Here is a 20,328-nt window from a genome sequence, read left to right as displayed (position 1 = left end):
TTAACTAGTGAAGGATGAGCGGGAGAGTTAGGTAGGATTAACAGAGGCTTGTTTTGTCTTCCAGAGAGTGAGGCAGGTTTAAATGGATGGGATGAGCCCCAGGGGAGAAAGAAGTTGGAGGTGGTAATGAGACGAGAAATAATAGTGTGAGTGCCACGAGGAGAAGTGGCATTTACAAGGTGGGAGAATCAGGCTGAAATAGAGGAAGACGGCTCTTTCACTGATCAAGAGGGAAGGGGCAAAGATGGATGTATACACAGTTATCTGAAGTTTTCTTCTATTGGGGGTGGGGGAGAAGAGAAGTTGGTGGCTTGATCATTTGCTAAAAGAGAAAGTTTAAGTTGGAAGTTTTGAGCGACAGAGTCTGCAATAGCCACTGTAGAGAATGGGAGAGAGAGCCAACCAAAGAACCAAAAAAAGAATCTATGATGGCATCAATCGGAAAGGTTGATTTTTTTCCCTCTACGGTGTATGTAGAAAAGGAGTCTGTGGTCTGACATTGGGGATATTAGAATTAAGGATTCCAGAATCCAGCAGGGTCTGAATATGACTAGAGAGCAGGTAACTGAGGAGGAGTGCAGGTAAAGGTGTTTGAGGATGAGGAATGTACGGTACTGAGAAACTAGGATATTGACTAGTTGTCCACCTGGATAGAAAGTACCTCCGGATCTTGGGAAGACTTGAGAGGAAAAGCATGAGGGGTGTTTTGCAGAGTGGTTGGGGGTAGCTAAAGAGCAGAATCAGATTCTGGAAATGTGGGAAGAAGGAAAGTTCAGGGTAGGAAAGAAGAAGGGAAAGAGAGAATTAAGGGCACCCATACAGAAACGAGAGCTGAGAAAGCATCCAAGATAAACTTTGTCATCTTGAAATATTTTGCCTGGAGTTGACCATGAATATTACAGTATTTACATGGTTTCTTAGCAAAATATGCAAGGATACAAACTCTTTTTTTCCAATTGAGAAATTAAAAGACATATAGGAGGATAACCTGCAGAGCTCATTTAAGCTTGCATTTTGTCTACACTCAACAAAAGCAAAATAAATCTATTATCTGAACTAAAAAAAAAAAAAAAAGAAAGAAAGTACCTCCGGATGAAGGCAGGTTGGGAGGCAGAGAAGACTGTGAGCCAGATGCTATCTTCTATACACCAGCGTGGGCACTGGGCTAACTACTTATTTGGAAACTGACTTTAAGAATGCTAACTTAGGTACCTGTTCAGCAATATTTGTACAAAGGAATCTCAGTTGTTTCCCGATTCCACCTCTGTACAGAGTGATTTCCTAGTACTTTCTCCCTTCCTCTCGCCTCTGTCCCTTCCCAATAAATATTGCCTTTCTTCTGCTTAAACTTTAGGTGACTGACAAGGAGGTATAAGGTTAATGAGACCAGGAAAATATACTTTAGAATGTGAAAATGCCTTTATCTATTTTTTCACTTCCCCTTCTAACCTCTACTACCACCTTGAAATTTCTTTACATCCATTTGGATAGAATAATGTATGTACCTATCAGCAGATGAAAATGTCTCTCTGGTTCTTTTATAGTCAGGCATGTGATGAGGTGTCAAATTGGCATCATTCCCCTGAACTGATAAAGCTTCCGTGTCTGCATACTGCCCTCGACTCCCATTCGCTGGGGCTCCCACCTACACCATTTTAAAAGCAGGATGGAGGAAAGTGTGAACAGTCACTAATACTCCCTGTTTTCATCCCACCCACCTTGAATTGAAAGTGCCTTGCATTTTTAATGCATGGATACTTAATTTATAGAATCCAGGGTCTCCTGGATTAGAAGAATTATGTCACAACATCCAATTTTATAAAATGGAACTGCTACTTCTGCACTGATCACTCCAGCAGTTATAAGTCCATTTTGGGCAAACTTACAAATTTTTTTTAACACATTTCATTTCTTCTTTAATTCCTTAAATTCTTTCCATAACATTTTCTTTTCCTCCCTGCCTCCCTTCCTGAATTAGAATTTAGTTGAGGTATCAAGTGCTTTGCCTTAGTGCTGGGTCTGCAGCAACGTGATGGTTTCTATTTTCACCTTTTTCTTCCAGCCACACAAGGGCTGCCAAGGACGTGGCCTTTCTGCATGCCCTGGCTGCCTCTCCCTGCCTTGTGCTTTTCCTGGCAGGCTGGCTGCTGAAATGCTTCCTTTAGGGAAAGGCAAATGGAACCAGAGAGCAGAGCACTTGAACATTGTTTCTCCCCCTGCCTGTCCCTCCTCTTCCTCACTCTCGTCTCCATTCAAGCATTAGTTGAGCACTTACTGCTGCCAGGCCCCAGAGAGGCACCACGTTAGCCACTACCCTCTGTGAACTTAGGCAAATGAAGCTCTCCTTGAGTCACATGGCAACACTTGAGGAAACTGAGTCAGGTGATTTCTTGAGAATCCTTTCTATGTTTGTATCTGTGATTTTTTAAAGAGTTGTTTTAGTGAATAATCTCTTGCTAACTATTTACTCTGCTCTAGATAATTTCTCTTTACATCTTAACATCCTTATGGTCCTTCCTGTTCCTCTTATCAATTGTTGTGTATTCCAAGAATATGAAGGTATTAAAATATCAAAGCAAATAAATTTTGGTGTATTATGTATGATGTGATGTGGAATATTATACATTCATTAAGAATGATACTTACAGCCCGGCCAGTGTGGCATCGACCTATGAACCAGGAGGTCACGGTTCAATTCCCGGTCAGGGCACATGCCTGGGTTGTGGGCTCAATCCCCAGTGTGAGGCATATAGGAGGCAGCCGATCAATGATTCTCTCTCATCATTGATGTTTCTATCTCTCTCTTCCTCTCTGAAATTAATAAAAATATATTTTAAAAAAAGAATGATGCTTACAAAAGCTTTTAATGACATGGGGAAATGTGTGAACTATAATGTCAGCTAAAAAACAGACACATGCAGAGAAGAAAGCCTGGAACACCAGCAACTGAGTCATTTGTGAACACCTAAATTTTAACAAGTGGTTATTCTTGAAAGGTGGGGTTATAAATGTGTAAATGTTCCTACTTGCTTTTATTTTTCAAAATAAAGAATACTATTACTGCCCTAGCCAGTTTGGCTCAGTGGATAGAGCGTTGGCCTGCAGACTGAAGGGTCCTGGGTTCGATTCCGGTTAGGGGCACATGCCCGGGTTGCGGGCTCGATCCCCAGTAGGGGGCGTGCAGGAGGCAGCCAATCAATGATTCTCCCTCATCATTGATGTTTCTATCTCTCTGTCCCTCTCCCTTCCTCTCTGAAATCAATTAAAAATAAATAAAAATTTGTGAAAAGATAGCTTTAAAAAAAGAATACTATTACTACTATGTTTCTCTATAATAAAAATGAATACAGTCATTTAAAAACATATAGAAGTGATTGTTTTGGCAGCAAAAATCTCAGTATGTATGCTAACGTCAAACTTGAATATTTTTTAAAATATGTTTTGCATTGAATTTTTCAAATCTGTGCATAACATTGATTTTTCTGAATTCCAAGCTTAGGTAACTAGTCAAATTCCAGTGCCTTTCTGAGAAAGATAATCTTAAAATACTCACTTTAGAAAAATCTGAAGGCATTGAAAAGGGAAAAGGAAGGACCTATATAATTTCTTCATCTGTCAAAACTGCACAGTTTTATTTAGAGTCTTGCATTTATCAGAGAGGTGAAAGCACAGGTCATCAAGAGGTCATTTCAGGAAAAGGCTCACAGAGAGCACAACTGCTGACCAGGGATGAGCTCACCACTTGAAACAGGTGCGATGAGTTTGCTCAAGCACGATTTGGGATATCAGATCACAGACTCAGGAAGGCCACAGATGCCAATTGGTGCAAGTAAAATACCTACAAGAGAAGGCACTCCCTCCATGTTATGGAAGTGGAAAATCCATAAGAAGTAAAGCATCTGGTCAATGCTTATGTAGTGTGACTGAAGTCCATGCATTTCCCTCAATGGAGGGGGGCAGAAAGAAAATGCAGAAATGGCCAATAGCTGAGGGAGCCTAGAACTCACTCTGGTTTCTGGGAGAACTATAAGAGAAGGTGTTTGATCTTCTCTGGCTAATCACCTATAAGTTAATCCAACAGGTTTTGTAACAGGGCAACAGGTCATTTTGTAACTTGACATTCAGAATTTTAGAGGCCTCCAGAAGGCATGGACTTTACATGTGTCAGTTATAGAGGGAAAAATCAACTGTCAGCTCATTTGGCCCATGGAACTAACAAAAGATTTCCTACAGAGCTGTGCTTCTCAAAGTGTGGTCCTCGGACCAGCAGCACTGGCATTTCCTGGGAGCTTGTTAAAAAGCGGAATCTGGAGTCCACCCAGACCCACTGAGGGGGAATCTGCATTTTAACAAGATGCCCAGGTGATCTGTAGCTACACTAACGTCTAAGGAGCAACTGTGTGATAGGCCACAAAACATATAACCTACACTTTAAGCTCCTCTAAATTCTTCTGCCTCCTACCTGTTTTCAATATATTGGAAAAAATATATATTTTTTACTGTGGCAAAGATGTACCCTCCAGCTAAAATCGGGTGTGTGTGTGTGTGTGTGTGTGTTGCCCCCAGCTAAGGTACTCAGAAGCAACTTGACATTTATAATTTCCTGTTCAAACTGAGTTTACAAAGGCAAGAATTTTCTAAATTCTTTACTGCTTCTTATCATTTTAAGCAAATTTTATGGTTAAAAGAGATATTACCACAGACTTCTAGATTTTTGCTCTCTGCCTTTTCATATTATCTGGGAAAATAATTTTCCTCTGTACTTATTCCCTTAAAGTCATTAGGAGAAATTCCAACTATTTTTTCATTGAGGCTTCTCATTATTGACATGGGGGATGGTGTTTTGCTCTCTGGGTTGAAAATGTGCTGGTAGTGTGCTAAATTGCTAAGAATCCACTGAGGGGTATATGGCCTATCCAAGCCATAGAAGGAGTTCAGGAGGCATAGACCCCATCATCCCATGCAAGGCTATCCTTGCTTTGAGAACACTTCTCTTCAAAAATGAGTGACCAGCATCTAGTCCATTGATGCCACCATGGACTTCACAGTATCAGGAAAACATGTACTTCAATTTACCCTTGACCAAGGAGGGAAAAGGCCAGAATACTTTGAGGGAAAACTTACAGATAAATTTAAGTAACAATTACTGTAAAAAAGGATGGAATTGTCCTATAAACATCTGGATTAAGTAAAGAGGTAGAGGAAATGTACGGCTGAATCTAGGTAGGGTCCTCTTTGAAAGTTCAGTCTTACCTGATTGTCGAATCCGTTGAAGAGTTTGCTGCACCAGAACCTCTGATCGCGGGACAATGATGATGAAGTCCACTTTGCTGAAGTGGCCGAGGTCCAGGCTCTGGCTGCCGCTGTCTGCTATAGCACACACCTGGGATAAGAGCTTTCTGGCAACTGTAAGCTGTGGTTGATAAATTTGGAAGGTTTCATTATCTATATCTAAAATAAAAAAAGTTATAGGAAGAAGATTAATTCACTTCTGTGATGGCCACTGTGAATCCATAATGGGGACATATAACACACACACACACACACACACACACACACACACACACAGTAAAATAATGCTCTATCACCAAGAACTCTCGCTTTCTACTTTTACTCTCTATTGCATTTAATAGATTTGTCTATTTTCCCTGAAAACTTGGTTGAAAGGATATGTTCAAGAGTGGATGTGGTAATTTCACAAATGTATTATTTTAAAATCAATTGTCTCATAAATCACTAACTCAGCACTCTTCCCCCACCCAGAAATGGGGAGGAAGGGGGGTACAGACCACATTCTCTCAGCTGGAGCCAGGACTTATCTCTGGAAAGGGGAGGAAAGAGTTTCCAGTTTTCTTTAGGAATACCAGCTCAGGTCAGGTGCCCTCGTTCAGCGAAGGGGGCAGTGTCCTAACCACAATAATGCTGAGTTCCTCTGAGCTTTTCTGGGTGGCACCGCAGTAAACATTTCCTCTCCAGCAAGCCCATTGCAACATGATTTAAAACACTCTTCCCAGTGACTGCCTAACATAGGTCACGAAGACACCACCTTCACCTTTTTCACACTTAACTTTGCCAGTGCTTGTGACCTGGCAGATCTAGGTGATTGTGGTCAACTCCAGTGCTGACACCTGTACTATCTGAAGAGACTCATGACACAGCCAGCTGGCCACTCAATTGGTGACACATTAGAAAAACATTGCCCAGATACTCTAAGTATGTAAGTAGCTTTTTATTACAAGTTATAACCAAGCAATCAATCTCTCTTACATGTGCATGCATGCATGGACACAATGAGACAGGCTTAGTCAGCTAAATGCCTGAGCAGGCAACATCCAATATTTCTTGAAAAGGCTGCTTTTTATCAGAAACACATGTGGGAGTCTCACTGGCACACACAATGGCCCAATTAACCGGTGCTAATTAATACTCTCTAAAATCAAACTGCAACACGGCCAACACAAAGATGGTAGTCCTTCCTGATACCTCAGCCACCACAGAATCCTGACAGTGAGTGCAGGTTTATACAGGTGGGCGGGTCTCCTACTGGCTGAGAGAACCCACTAAAAAAGCCCATAGCTGCCACTTTTAATAGTAGCTCCAAAAGTTTCTGACCCACAGAGATTACCAATCAAAGTAAGTCTGTCTTCTGATCACTAGGTCATTTTCCCCCACTTCATTTCACAGATTAAATGGGTGGGGACTTCCCTAGGTAATGGGATAACTTTGTAAAATTTAACTTAGCAAATTTTGAAGTTTGAAGAAACCTACCAATATCTTTAAGCAATGTTTCTTAAACAGAGAATCAAGGATATGTATGTGGGAATTTGTAAGTTCTCTGAGAATTTATAAATTCTAACTTTGTTAGTAATTCAACAGTATAAATACATTTTAGATCATCTCAATGATCACCTGATTATCAAATAATGTCTAGAAGTAAAAAAAAAATTGTATTGCCTGTATTTGCATTGTTCTTATGGCTGAACTGATGCTAAGCCATGCTACTTTCACTGCTGTGGCGATCCTAGTATCTACACGATGTAGTCCTATCGAGTGGAGGTCAAAAGGCTGTCAGCAGCAGCTTATGTGGATCTGTTTTATATCTATGTTTTCTCCCGTTATTTTCCCCCCATCCTTTCCTATGATATCCTTACCACACGGGCAATTGTGGGAAAGAATCTGAACCGAAAGGAATCCAATCTAATGAACTCCTCACCCCCGGTCCCACCATTCCCCTTTGCGTCCAGGGAGTTTGTGATAAGGCAGATGATGTTTTGCTATCGCTGCTGCATCTGCCGGGAAGGCCTCGTGATCCCTGATTATGTGTCTTACATGTCAGAGAGTAAACGAAGGTGATGGAGAGCCAGCCCTGCACAGACTGCGGTCTAGACGCTTTCAAGCAGTTCTTTGAAGGCCTCTGTACACCGACAGCTTTCTGGGCACGGCTGGTGGAGCTAAGGAAAGTACACCAAGGACCCAGGCATCTTTCCAGGAAAAAGGAGATAATGCTTAAAGTGTTTGGCTCTGATTTAAATTCTAGGACATATTTACTAAGAACAAGGTGTTTGATCCAGACCACTCGGAAAGGCATTTTTAACTCAAGCCAGATTTATCATGTAGTTAATGATGAAAAGCCTGGTACAGTCTGTGATGTGAAGATGAGACCTCAAAACCCTCAGGACTTAGTCTCTATAACGTCTGGCCGGAGGGCTGATTCCTGCTTTTGGTCCGAGGTGACATTACCCAGGTTTTGCGTGGGAATCATAGCAGCAGCCTCCTGAGGTGACACATATTCATGAAGGTCACCATTGAAAGGAGTAACAACACTGTCTCCTCTTCTTTGTTGCATTTTTTCTAGCAGCTTGTCGAGGTCATCGCCTATTACAAAATAAAGCGGAGATAAGAAGATTGCAAGGAATGATGTGTTTTCACCAGGCTCCAAGAAAGGCAGTTAAGCTGGGTTCTCATCGAGGTTGTCGGGCAGCCAGCTTTTTACATCCGAGGTTACACTTGGCCAACCCTGCAGGAGCGTCTCCTTAGCCAGAGCCACCCTCCTTTATATCATGCTTATAGTTTGTACGCTTTCACATGCTCTATCTCTCTGGACCTCCATAATACTAAAAGCAGGCAGGATGGGATCATGCTATCTCCACTTGACATTAAAAACCCGAAATCTGGAGAGAGAAATTGTCGCTCAAGGTCAGACAGCAAAGCGGTGGCTGAGCTGAGGCCTCCCATTCTGGTACCCCCGAGCCCCCCACAGGCACAGAATACTGAGGAAAAACCATTCCAAATGGAGGGCGGATGAAGGGAGCTCAGCCGGCAAGCTTAAGTCCTACACTTATCTCCTTGACAGGCTAAGATTTAAATTCAGAAAATCACACAGCCAGGGTTGGTGATGTTGCTGAATCCTACGACCACTCACCTAATGATGTGGTTTTGAAATGCGATGCCAGGAAACTGACCTTTCCTGTGATGAGCTCATAACTTATTTCTTTTAGAAACTCACTTGTGGTGAGCATGCTCTCTGCCAGAGCTCTGGACTGATGCTGACCTGCAGAACAGAGAGAGAGAAGGTGATGTGCCAGTGAACAAATGTTCCCTGGGACATGATTTATAATAGCGAAAATTGGCAACAACTAAAGCATATGATGATAGGGACTTGGTTAAAGAAATTTCGGCACATCAAAAGATGGAAAATTACACAGCATTTAAAATGACAATTCTAAACATAAAATGTTTATAATATGATGTTAGGTGATAAAGAGAAAAAATGACATTTCTTATGTTTCTAACTGTGAAAACATACCAGACCTGTGTTTAAAGACTAGGGAGGAAAAACCTTTAAAAATTGTGTTTACATGGTTCTGATGAACATCTGTCTTAAAATATAAACTTATGTTGTTAAGTTGATTTTAAAAATAAAAACAAAAAATCTCAATGTATCACACTTTCTGAAAGAGACATATATCATGGAGAGATGGGAAGGCAGGTTTTGTCAAAGTGAGGGGGCTTGGTCTCTTTGGTAGGAAGAGCTGAGAGCCACTCACTAGAGAAGAAAAGCAAAATTTAGTCCAAATGGCCACTCAGGATGGTACCTGATAGAAAAGCAGCATGAGAAACAAAAACACATTTTGTAATGTACCAACTTTCTGAACCATTTACCGAGAGTCAACATTACAATATTAAATATCCTCTTCAGTGAGGAGGTGAATACATGAGCTAAGTTCCTGGCAAATCTGATTCACTGACTTAGGCCACCTGTGGCATGGCATTATCACATGCTAGAGTGATAACATTTCCAAAACTTTTTAAGAAGAGAAGTTACATGAGACAAGGGTATCTGTTACGCGGGTATGCTTTGAAATAATGCCCCCACAACCAGCTGACAGGGACACCAGCCAAACTAAGGCCTACAAAAATCTGATCTGAGTAAAGGAGAAGTTAAAATTAGGAGGAAGAACCCCAGTGGGAGCACTTAATCAGAGATTAATTGCATGAATGCCTGAAACATCCAATAGCTATTTTTCAAATGGACAGATGATTGAATGAGTGGGTTAAAACAAAAAAATCACAACAAAAAAATTACTCACCTAATACTACCACACAAAATTCATTTCCTCTGATTTTCGATGCACAAATTGCCACCACATAATCTGGTAGCCTTTGATAGTGTCTCATTTCACTGAGAGTCCTCAATGTCTCTGAAATGCCCTCTGCCAAAGAGTTCTGGGTCACAATCACATGAACCAAGTCTTGAGATACGCTGGCAATTAATCTAGCCAGCCAGGGGAGTTGGCCTGGCGACACAGGTGTACACTGAGCACCCATCTGCAGGGCTCGCTCTCTCAGAGTAAATTCCTGCATAGCTTTCAGCATAATTTGCTCAAATTCTTCCCTGAGCGGTATCTGATCAGGACCTAAATTGAAGAGAATTAGCATTTTTTTAAAAAAAATCACAGCTAGAAAGGACAGACAGACATGAACGTGCAATCCTTTTAAGCCCACCATACCTACTCCAATAAGCTTTTTCCTGTAGTGGCCATAAGAATAGAGCCCCTGCCAACCATTTTCCATTGTGAAATTACCATCACTCTTCTCTGCCTGCCTCAATATTTTTTATACGTTTTATTGATTTCAGAGAGAGAAAGGGTGAGGGAGAGAGAGATAGAAACATTAATGATGAGAGAGAATCAACAGGCTGCCTCCTGCACGCCCCCTACTGGGGATCGGAGCCCTCAACCCAGGCAGGTGCCCTGACAAGGAATCGACCCATGACTTCCTGGTTCATGGATGGATGCTCAACCACATTGGATAGGCGACCTCAATATTCTTTTTTAATGCAGGGTTTTGTTCTCCTTTATTCTAATCTTGATATCTTTAAAAGAGGTTGTACTCAGACATAGTATTAATTCTATTGTACGCCTTAGGAGATAGTCATTGAAAGTGGTATATTGCCTAACCTATGAAAGTTGGCATTATGTAAATGGTTAATGACTAATGAAGTAAGAAGCTAACCTATTGATATACTATAATCAACCTTAGGTTTCACTCCTTTCTCATTGTATTCATAGGTATTACGTAAAAAACACTTTCATGTATTGCCTCTATACCTAATTTTGAGAATACTGTCCACAGGAAAATAAAGTTTAATTCTTTTCACTCCCAATTTACATTTAGGCGGCCTCACCCTTTCCTCAGATAGAGAATGCTCTCATCACCTAGTTACTCCTCAGTGTTCTGGGTTGCTAACCACTGCATGTAGCCTTTTCCACCACCATGGTTGTGGCTAAGCTTCTAAGGGTGACCTGTGGCCTCAGGAATTAGGGGGATTCTGTTTCTCTTATTCTCTTTAGAAACTCAACCAGACTTTCGGACAAAATAAACAAGTCAATGTTTGGCATCCAAATGACACAAATGGATTCCTACATTTAGTTTAAATGAAAACCAATGAGACTACGCTCACTTCTGCTATTCAGTCTTTTTTTTTTCTTTCTTCTTTTTTCTGTGTAGAGGTTTGAAACTCAGGCTCTGGTAAACAGATACAGACTCCTTAGAGCAGTGATGGCGAACCTATGACACGCGTGTCAGAGGTGACACGCGAACTCATTTTTTTGGTTGATTTTTCTTTGTTAAATGGCATTTAAATATATAAAATAAATATCAAAAATATAAATCTTTGTTTTACTATGGTTGCAAATATCAAAAAATTTCTATATGTGACACGGCACCAGAGTTAAGTTAGGGTTTTTCAGAATGCTGACACGCCGAGCTCAAAAGGTTCACTATCACTACCTTAGAGTCTGTGAGATCAGGCAATGGTCTCAGAACTCAGGGCTAACAGTCCTTGTGAAAAAATACAGGGATAAGGGACTGGATTTCTGTAGGGGAAGGAGGCAATGTGAGTGAGTCAAGGGTTGAAGTGGCCTACCTGTACCTTTCCATCTTCTCTGGGAAAGTAAGAAAATGAAGGTTTAGTAATACGTTTAGGGTAGAAAAATTAAATAAAATATTACACATTTTAAAAATAAACAATTTTAATTGGAGAAAAAAGTTTTTCCAGGATTGGCTGGAGGCCAGAGGAAGGTAGAAGGATGAAATCCTGACAGACAGATTTTTCTCTTCTATACACGGAAAGAGGGCCACAAAACTGCAACGCTGACACTGTGCTTATGTTTCCTTTGTCCTCCACAATCAGTTTCTAGGGGGACGTGGATGCCTTCTTATCACCTAATCTTTATTTACTTTATCAAATTAGCATCATGGTTAGTGGTCACTAGGTACACACTTGGCAGTGAGCTCAAAGCGGAGAGGTTTGCATTGACTGTGAAAGGAGTGAAACCTGGGGAATAACCAGATGATGACAGCATACTCTAGCTGGGGAAAGTGAGAATCTGTCTAAATATAAATTGAGAGTGAAAAGAATTAAACATTTTCCTGTGGACAGTATCCTCAAAATTAGGTATAGAGGCAATACATGAAAGTGTTTTTACATAATACCTATGAATATAATGAAAAAAGAGTGCAATGTAAAGTTGATTACAGTATACCAGAGAAATGACGGCTTAAACTGTCTCCAATTTCCTTACTGTCTCTCATAGAAGGCTCAGAGGCCTGGTTAATAGGTGTGTCCATAAGACTCACTCCAAATTGTGATTAACATGTTCAGTTAGGCAGCATAATTAAATCCAAATATTAAGGCATTCTGGGAAAATAAAATCATTGAACATGTTCATAGCATTCTCCATGGCCTTAAAACTCACTTTTATAGAGTTCTGACTGGATTACTATTAGGAATTGAGAAATGGAAAAATGTATCAAAGTTTCATGAGGTAAGAGACTTCTTAAATTAAAATGCCTTGCTTCCAATCACCTGCTATTATTTCATCCTCAGCCTTTATAGCTAAATTGCAGGAGCCTTTCCTCTACTTTTCACAAATTTAATAATAGAATTTGTTCCTTCAAGTGCTGATCTCCAGTAACTCAGCTTAGCTCAGGCGTCAGTTCTGATGGCTTTTCAGATAGAACTACTTTAATAGGAAAAGACAAGGTTCCAACAGACTCAGCCATCCCAGAATCTCTGGATTTGCTGATTTCACTATCTACTTCAAATGATTTTCAGATTGTGAAATAACAGAGATTTTTTTAAAAAGTGACTGTAGCGGAAAGGCCTGCTCCTTCTGAAGAATCTTGCTTTTCTTCTTATTACCTCCAAGTAACTGAACCATCAAATTTTTAGATTTGCTTTTAGAAATTTGGATTTACTTTTCAAAATGTCTATCTATAATCTACAGCATATGTGAAAATATTATTGCTCCCTTTTTCAAAACTTCAGAAGGCAAAAATATTTTTCAGTGACTCCAGATGAGTTAGTTGTTGAGAAGAAGCAATGTCCCAACATACACAATTTAGATTAAAAAAAAAAAAGAAATTGTTATTCATCTTGCACATTAAAAGATATAGTTAATTGGCTGTAAGTAAAAGCTAGAGAGAACTGATCCTGCAGGGTGAAGAACAGTTTTATGTAATTGAATGAAAATTTTCCTATTTTTTAAAGGTAGGAGCTTTTAGTTATTTAAGGGTAGACATTTTTGTTTTGACCATTTAGTTCATTTGGTTAACTTCAATTTTTTAACTATTATTAAGACCGAAAAAAAATGCTATCCTGATTGCCTTGGTTTGTTAAAATAGCATTACTCTATTTGTCCTTGTTTTACTGATTCTGGGTATATCTAAAGCTCATTTTAATCTTGGAATACAGTCAAAAGTCTGTACATACAAATTAAAATTATGACATCAAATGGGCTGCAGACATAGGTGGTTTTTATAATTTTATTACCCACTAATAAGCATGATTTACAAGTCCTAGGTTTATCATGAAAGTAGCTCATGAGATATCTGAAGCCTTGCAAGTTTCAAAAGCCCGTGTCAAAGCAGATCCCAGGTCAAAGCAGGTCTTTAAGATCTCAGGGCACCAAGAGTTGCAGTCAGGAATGCTAGCTGATACCCCAAAGACCAAATCTGGCCTGCTGAAGCTTTCTTTTTCTTTTAACACCGTTGAGCCCAGGGTTTATTATTCAACACAAAAATATTTTAAAATATGAAATAATTCACAAAAGTGCAGATAAAAGTTTTTAGATGTAATTTTACACCTCGAACATCTTCCTAAGTAAATCAGTGGCTTGAAGTCCTAGTGTGAGTATATAATTAGGCTGCATGTTAGATGGCCTACTGCAGTTTGCAAAATAAAGGACATTGCAATGTAAATGATGCTGAATCACTATAGTATTGTCAAAGCACCTGCATACACCCACTGTGGGGCTCAGAGGAATTATCAAATAGAGGAAGTGAAGGGTTCATGACCTATGTATCCCCCTTACCCGAAAGCCTAGAGAGCCTTCTAAGGAGGTCTAGTTACTACCTCAAAGAAGGAAAAAAGCATTATGGGACTACATCAAAGAGGTATAGCTAAAGAAAAAAAAATGGGTGTAGGAATAATGGATAAACAAGATAAAAAGACTAAATGGAAAACTGAAAAATAATTTTCAATGGCTACATTTGCATTCCAGATGTTAGCTGCACTTTCAGAAAGGTCATTTGGCCAAGGAGGGGTGGTTCATGCCTCAGCCCTTTGAGGTTCTGTCATTAAATACTTTGGAGACTTCAGATCCATCATGAGACTGAACACTAGGTGGAGCAATTTACCTCTCCTAGGACTCAAGCAAAGCGAAGACCAGGGGATGCTGCATCTGAGAGAAATGGGGAAGAAAGAAAAAGGAAATAGGCAAGTGGTGGAAAGGGGGTAAAATGAATAGAAAAGGAATGGAGGAGAGGAAAGGGAAAGTCACAGAGAACTGAAGAAAAAGATTGTTAGAAGTGAAAGAGGGAAAGTAAGAGATAGGCAGAATGCGAGAAAGTGGAGAATGTCACAAAAAAGAATAAAAATTGTCAACATCAAGTGATTATTGAAAATAACTTACCGAGCCGCACAAGGTACTGTATTGTCAGAAGAATCATGTTTTCCACACTCAGGAGTTGGCTGCCAGTCAACCCTAATTGTTCCATATCTTTGTTTTCCAACTGTGGAATCTTGTAGCAATTCACCAGCAGAGGACTCACAACAATGTCACCAACATTTCCATAGAAATAGGGTAAAGTGCCATAGCCTGCCCCAACAGAAGCAGGTCAATAAAGTTCAATCATTCTGAGATCCAATCAGATACACTGGCTCAACTAGGATCAAAAATGCTTAACAAAGTCCCGTACTCTCTGAAATGACTACCGCACAAATCACTCAAGTATATCAATCCTAGGGAATTCACGCAGATGCTCCTAATCCTACCCTTACATTAAACCAGATGAATAGGAAGCAAAATACTAAAAAAATTATAATATCCCTGTTTCCCACAGAAAGGAGATGTTAAAATCTGCCATAAAGGATTGATGAGAATTTGCAAAATATCTCTGTATCTTTTGTAAAATAGCAAGGATAAAATATTTCCCCACAAAATTCCTGATCAAGTTTCTTTTCAGATAAGTCAGAAAAGAAACAAACTATGATAACCTGTGTCACTTATGGAGGCTTTCCTTGAAAAAATTTTAATTCACTGATCAACAACAATATTCCACCATTCGCTGGTCATTGGAGGTTCCTCTCCTTTTGCTATCCTAGCTACTTTTATGTTCTCTTTCTAATGTCAATAAACAGTCTCAAATTATCTTAGAAGTAGATAGGACAAAAACATGTTAAAATATATATGTTGTTTTGGTGGTGTAGTTGGAAGGACAGTCCCTCTGTGACTTTTTCTTTTTTTTTTTTTTAAATATATTTTATTGATTTTTTACAGAGAAGAAGGGAGAGGGATAGAGAGTTAGAAACATCGATGAGAGAGATCGATCAGCTGCCTCCTGCACTCCCCCCACTGGGAATGTGCCCACAACCAAGGTATATGCCCTTGACCGGAATCGAACCTGGGACCCTTGAGTCCGCAGGCCGACGCTCTATCCACTGAGCCAAACCGGTTCGGCTCTGTGACTTTTTCTAAAAGGCAGACACCAAAGGGTCCCCAAGGCTTAATAACACTATGCATGCAACTCAAAAGCTCAGTAAAAACTTACTGATATATGGAATTTAAATAACTGGGATTTCCCCCAGTGGCTACGGGTCTGAGATCAGTGGATAGGGAAGTGTGATAAAGCACAGGACTTGAAATAAAACCATTCACGCCAATAGGCTCAAGCCAGCTGGCAAGGAACGGATAGCACTTCACGTAGACATACCCTAAATGCGTGATGGGGATTAAATACCCTATCTGTTAAGTCCCAAAGGTAAAGTAGGCAGTCTCCTTCTGGTCTAGGCTAGCCCGCAAATGAGAAGACTCTTGAGTGGATGTGAAAGGCACTAAGTTGGTCTTAGAATCTAGGGACCCCTAAGTGTCTACGCCTCCACTTATAGACAGCTTGGAAAGACTCAGACTCCTTAAAGATACTGATTCACAGATGCTTTCCCATGATCCAAATCTACAACTCTGGGAGCTCTTGGTTGTCCTGAGTGGGACCTATTAGCTGGTTCAGCTTGTTTCTTTTCTCTGTGGTTTGTCTCCCTTTAACTGAAAAGTCCCCTTCACAGTCTTGTTCATTCTTGCCCACCCTTCAGGACCTAGCTGAAACATTACGTCCGAGAAGTCTTCTCAGACCCTTCTCCAGACAGAGTTAAGCTCCCTCTCCTCTGAGCTCTTGCAGTTCTTGGTTGTGAACCTCTACCAGCTCAAGTATCATAGAGTGTTGTAATTGTCATTTACATGACAGACTCCCTCACTACACAGTGTTCCTTGTGGGCCAAAAGACTGCCTTATTCCCAACTTCTAGTCACACGTTTAGTATAGCATGGAGCTGACCAACAAAAGCTGAAAGAATCAATAACTGGACAAATAAATATATTCATGAACACACGGATAAATGCACAAACAACGCAATGGAGAAGCACTTCTAAATTCCAGCTGACACAGACAATTTGAAATTCCTTTGCCTTACCTATCAGAATTACTGGTCTAACGCCCGAGTTACTGAGCAGGTTTTCAGGAACAATTACAGTTTCCCCTGCAGGAATGGGTCGAGGCTGTAAAATTCCAGTTAATGGGGTCTGTGGAACTGGGGCAGATAGAAGGGACTCTGGAAAGAAATAGTTTGACAAGAAGGATTAGACATGAAAGCTAAAGGCAATACAATTAAAGTAAATGTGGTATTAATACTTTTAATATGGAAGTTTTAGAAGTCTAAAAGTTTATTGTTTTTTTCATTAAAGTAATTCATGCTTATTGTATAAAATTAGAAGTGAGAAAAACAAAAGGAAAAAATTTAATAATTATCACATTATCTGGAGATAACTACTATTTAGCATTTTTGGTAGTTTTTCCTTCTAGGTAGTCTTTTGGATTCTGTTTTGTATTTTATCTTTGCCCAGCAGAATATCAAGGAATATATTCTCATTATAAAAAATTTTTAAAAGTATAGAAAAGTGTGAAGATCAACTCATCATTAATCAGTACTTCCTATAGGTAACTGCAGTAACATATTGGCATGATTCCTTGTGTATATAGCTGTATCTCTTTGTATTCTTGAAAATTATTTATTTCAACAAACTTAAATTTTAAAAGAACTACATCTATGTCTTAGAATTGTTATATTTACATGTGTCTATGTTTAGTATGGCAAGGTAGACGAGCATTTGAACATCTAACTATAGGCACTGTATATGGCCACAGCTTAGGTTAAAGAAGAACCAGTTGGTTTTCCAGGATCCTAGTCACAGACTGAACCATCCAGACCAGAAATAAGTATGGGTCACATAAGGAACCAGACCATTGAAGGACACATCTAACACCACTGCTGGCAAAGCAAGTTCACTTGTGCTTTAGGATGGTGGGTTGGTAGCATCATGCCCTATGTAGAAAAGAATGGCTTATCAATACAATGGCTAAAACAAAACCAGATGGTGAATTAAGATCTGTTTTTGAAAACACATGTGCTTCTAGTGAAGGCAGATGTGATGGGGACACATATTAGGTACTATCAATATCCTTACATAATATTGGACACAATGGCTGGTTAAGGAAATTTATCTTCAAGGGTGCAGGGAAAGAACAAGAGTAGGAGATACTCTGCTAATTCAATAAAACTTAAAACCCATCATCTGTTGAAATCTTACCAGTTCTTGAAAGAGGGCGAACTGTAGGAACAGGTACAACTGAACCAGGTTGGGGGACAGGTGACCCAGGGTACCATCCCCGGTGTCGTTTCTTGGGTGGCCCAGAAGTGAACATGGTAGCTGAAGGCAAAAAAAAGAAAGATGAGCCCTACCCTTAGCAGTGGAAGAAAGGAAAGAAGCTAGAGAAACATAGAACCTTTAATCTGATTATACTCAGAAAGAATAAGTCACTCTTCTAGAGGTAAAGATAAAATTAGGAAAAGTCACACTAACAATACCACTAACATCTGTATGCTATTTACAACGTACAGTTTTCCCCAGGTTATTTCATTTCATTCTGTCAACATCCCTGTGAGGTTGTAGGACACATATACTGTTATACTCATTTTGTAGATGGTGAAGGCTCAGATTTGCCCAGGGTCACAATAGAGAGGAACATCCATGGTTTTCCAAGACACTTCCTTATACATAGGTTTCAGCATGATTTCCTAGGTAAGTGCTTATTCTGTACAATCACCAAGATATTTAATCATTTCTGCTTACACCAATCATAATATTTTAAAACAGTGTATGAGAAGCTAAGAAAAATTTGAAAGTACACTGTCAGACAATTCATCATTCCAAACTCTGTAGCACTGAATTATTCTTCCATAATTAAGTTGCATTATTTCAAAACTCTATTATACCTTGGTCTCCTGATGCATAGCTAGGTCTTGGTGACAAAGGGTAATTCTCTGGGCGGGCTTGAGTGGAGCTAGAGGTACTGCTCTTCCCTCCTTGGCTACTGTTTCCATTGGCAGCATCTGTAGTACACAGGAGTAAACGCTCAGAGTAGAGGCTGGGCAGGAAGGACACTGTTTTCTGTGATGCTGAAGCCATGTGATAAACCTCACACTCTAGGATTGAAAGGAATCCCACTGACAGGATAGCCCAGTTAGATACAGCCAACTACAACCATCAGAGTAATAAATTCAGCAAAGTGAAATATCACCTAAAAATCATCTTCTAGGACCCCAAGAGATCTTTTAGAATCATTTTCAGTGAAATCTTTGGAGATGGTAGATAGGAGAAAACTTTTTTTTAAAACTTTGTATTATGGAAAATTTAAAACATATATGAAAGTAGGGAGAGTAGTATAATAAGCTGTGTACCCACACCCAGCTTCAACACTCATCAACACCTTCTATCTCATCCCCTCACTCCACATACACACATACATGCTCTGGATTATTTTGAAGCAAACTCCCTTATATCATTTCATCCATAAATACTTCTACATGTGCTTCTAAAAGAAAAGAACTCTTAGCAAACCACTGTAATATTGTTATTATATTTAAAATGAACAATGATTAATAATTCCTTAAGATCAAATATTCCACCAGTATACAAATTTCCCCAATTATCTCACAAATGGTTTTTTTACAGTTGGTTTGTTCAAACTGGGATTCAAAAAAGATCCACACATTGAATGTAGTTGTTCTGTCCCTTAAACTTTTAATATATCGGATTCCACTTTTTTCTTTTTTACAATTAATTGCTGAAAATCTTGCAGAATTTCTCATTTTTTGGATTTTGCTTATTGGATATCCATAGTGTCACTTAACATCTTCTCTATTTCTTATAAACAAATCATTAGATATAGAGGCTTGCTCAGATTCGGGTTTGATTTTCTTTTAAGAGAGTCCTATCTCGTAAGTACTGCTGTATACTTCCATCAAGGGGCAAGGAATGGCTGGTTTTCTCTTATGATGTTAAGATTGATCAGGAGGTTCAAGAGTTGTTAGGCTAATTCTTGAATTATAAAGTTGTTCATCAGCCTTTCTTCTGATAGTTTTAGCAACCATGAGATTACTGCCAAGATCCATAATTTCATTAAGTTTTTAATACTGCAAAAATTTGGATTCAGTTTATTCAAATCTATAATCTAACCTGGATAAATTGTGATGCCTAACTTGGAAAGTTTTCTTCTCATTCTTCTTCTACCTTGCTAATTGTTTCTTTTCCTGATACACTGGAATTCTTTTAGGATTCTATACTTAGTTCATAGCTTGCCTTACCCTACATTACTCCTCGGCTGATACTATTTACTCTGGTGATTTTAATTACATATTGGTGGCTCAACTTGATACTATACTATCAGTTCTGATTGCCCCCGTGATAAATTAAACGACTGTTGAACAGCTCTTCACTTGAATGCCTCATGGGTATCTCAAACTCAACATATCTAAAATCAAACTTACAATCTCCTCCTGGGGAACCTGCCCCTTTTTCTGTATTCATTGTCTCAAGCAATGGCACCAGCATTAGCCCAGAAAGATGGACGTAAACCAAGACCCCTTTTGCTTCATCCTCACTTTAATCAGTCAAGTCCTGATGATTTTTCTTCCTGAGTAGTTGTCCAATCTGTCTCCTCCTCTCCAACCTATTATTACCCTGGTTAAGGACCTCATCATTTCTCACTTAGATTACTGAAACGACCCCCAACTAATTTTCCTACCTCTTGTTTTCTTGGCTGTCAAAATGATCTAGCTCAGGTTCAAATATAACCATGTCACTACTTAAGTTACAGAGTAAAATCCATGCCTCTTAGTCTGGTCTCCCGTGACCTTTCCCCTACCTACCAC

At 39.5% G+C, this 20,328-nt stretch overlaps 1 protein-coding gene across 1 annotated transcript in view; it reads right to left on the bottom strand.

The window, feature by feature from the left end:
- GREB1L (growth regulation by estrogen in breast cancer 1 like) overlaps positions 1-20,328 on the bottom strand; it is a 127,647-nt gene that overhangs the window by 46,719 nt on the left and 60,600 nt on the right. Inside the window, exons 9-16 of the mRNA XM_006097390.3 lie at positions 18,391-18,507; positions 17,705-17,824; positions 16,531-16,668; positions 14,478-14,663; positions 9,591-9,917; positions 8,423-8,551; positions 7,741-7,875; positions 5,254-5,451 (exon numbers count right to left, since the gene is read on the bottom strand). Of these exons, the coding sequence (XP_006097452.1) occupies positions 5,254-5,451; positions 7,741-7,875; positions 8,423-8,551; positions 9,591-9,917; positions 14,478-14,663; positions 16,531-16,668; positions 17,705-17,824; positions 18,391-18,507 (1,350 nt within the window). The remainder of the gene's footprint in view (positions 1-5,253; positions 5,452-7,740; positions 7,876-8,422; positions 8,552-9,590; positions 9,918-14,477; positions 14,664-16,530; positions 16,669-17,704; positions 17,825-18,390; positions 18,508-20,328) is intronic.

Source organism: Myotis lucifugus, unplaced genomic scaffold (genome assembly GCF_000147115.1).
Source record: "Myotis lucifugus unplaced genomic scaffold, Myoluc2.0 scaffold_200, whole genome shotgun sequence".
NCBI classification, from domain to species: domain Eukaryota; kingdom Metazoa; phylum Chordata; class Mammalia; order Chiroptera; family Vespertilionidae; genus Myotis; species Myotis lucifugus.
The sequence above is the reverse complement of the archived record's forward strand: the minus strand, read 5'-3'. Positions and strand labels throughout refer to the sequence as shown.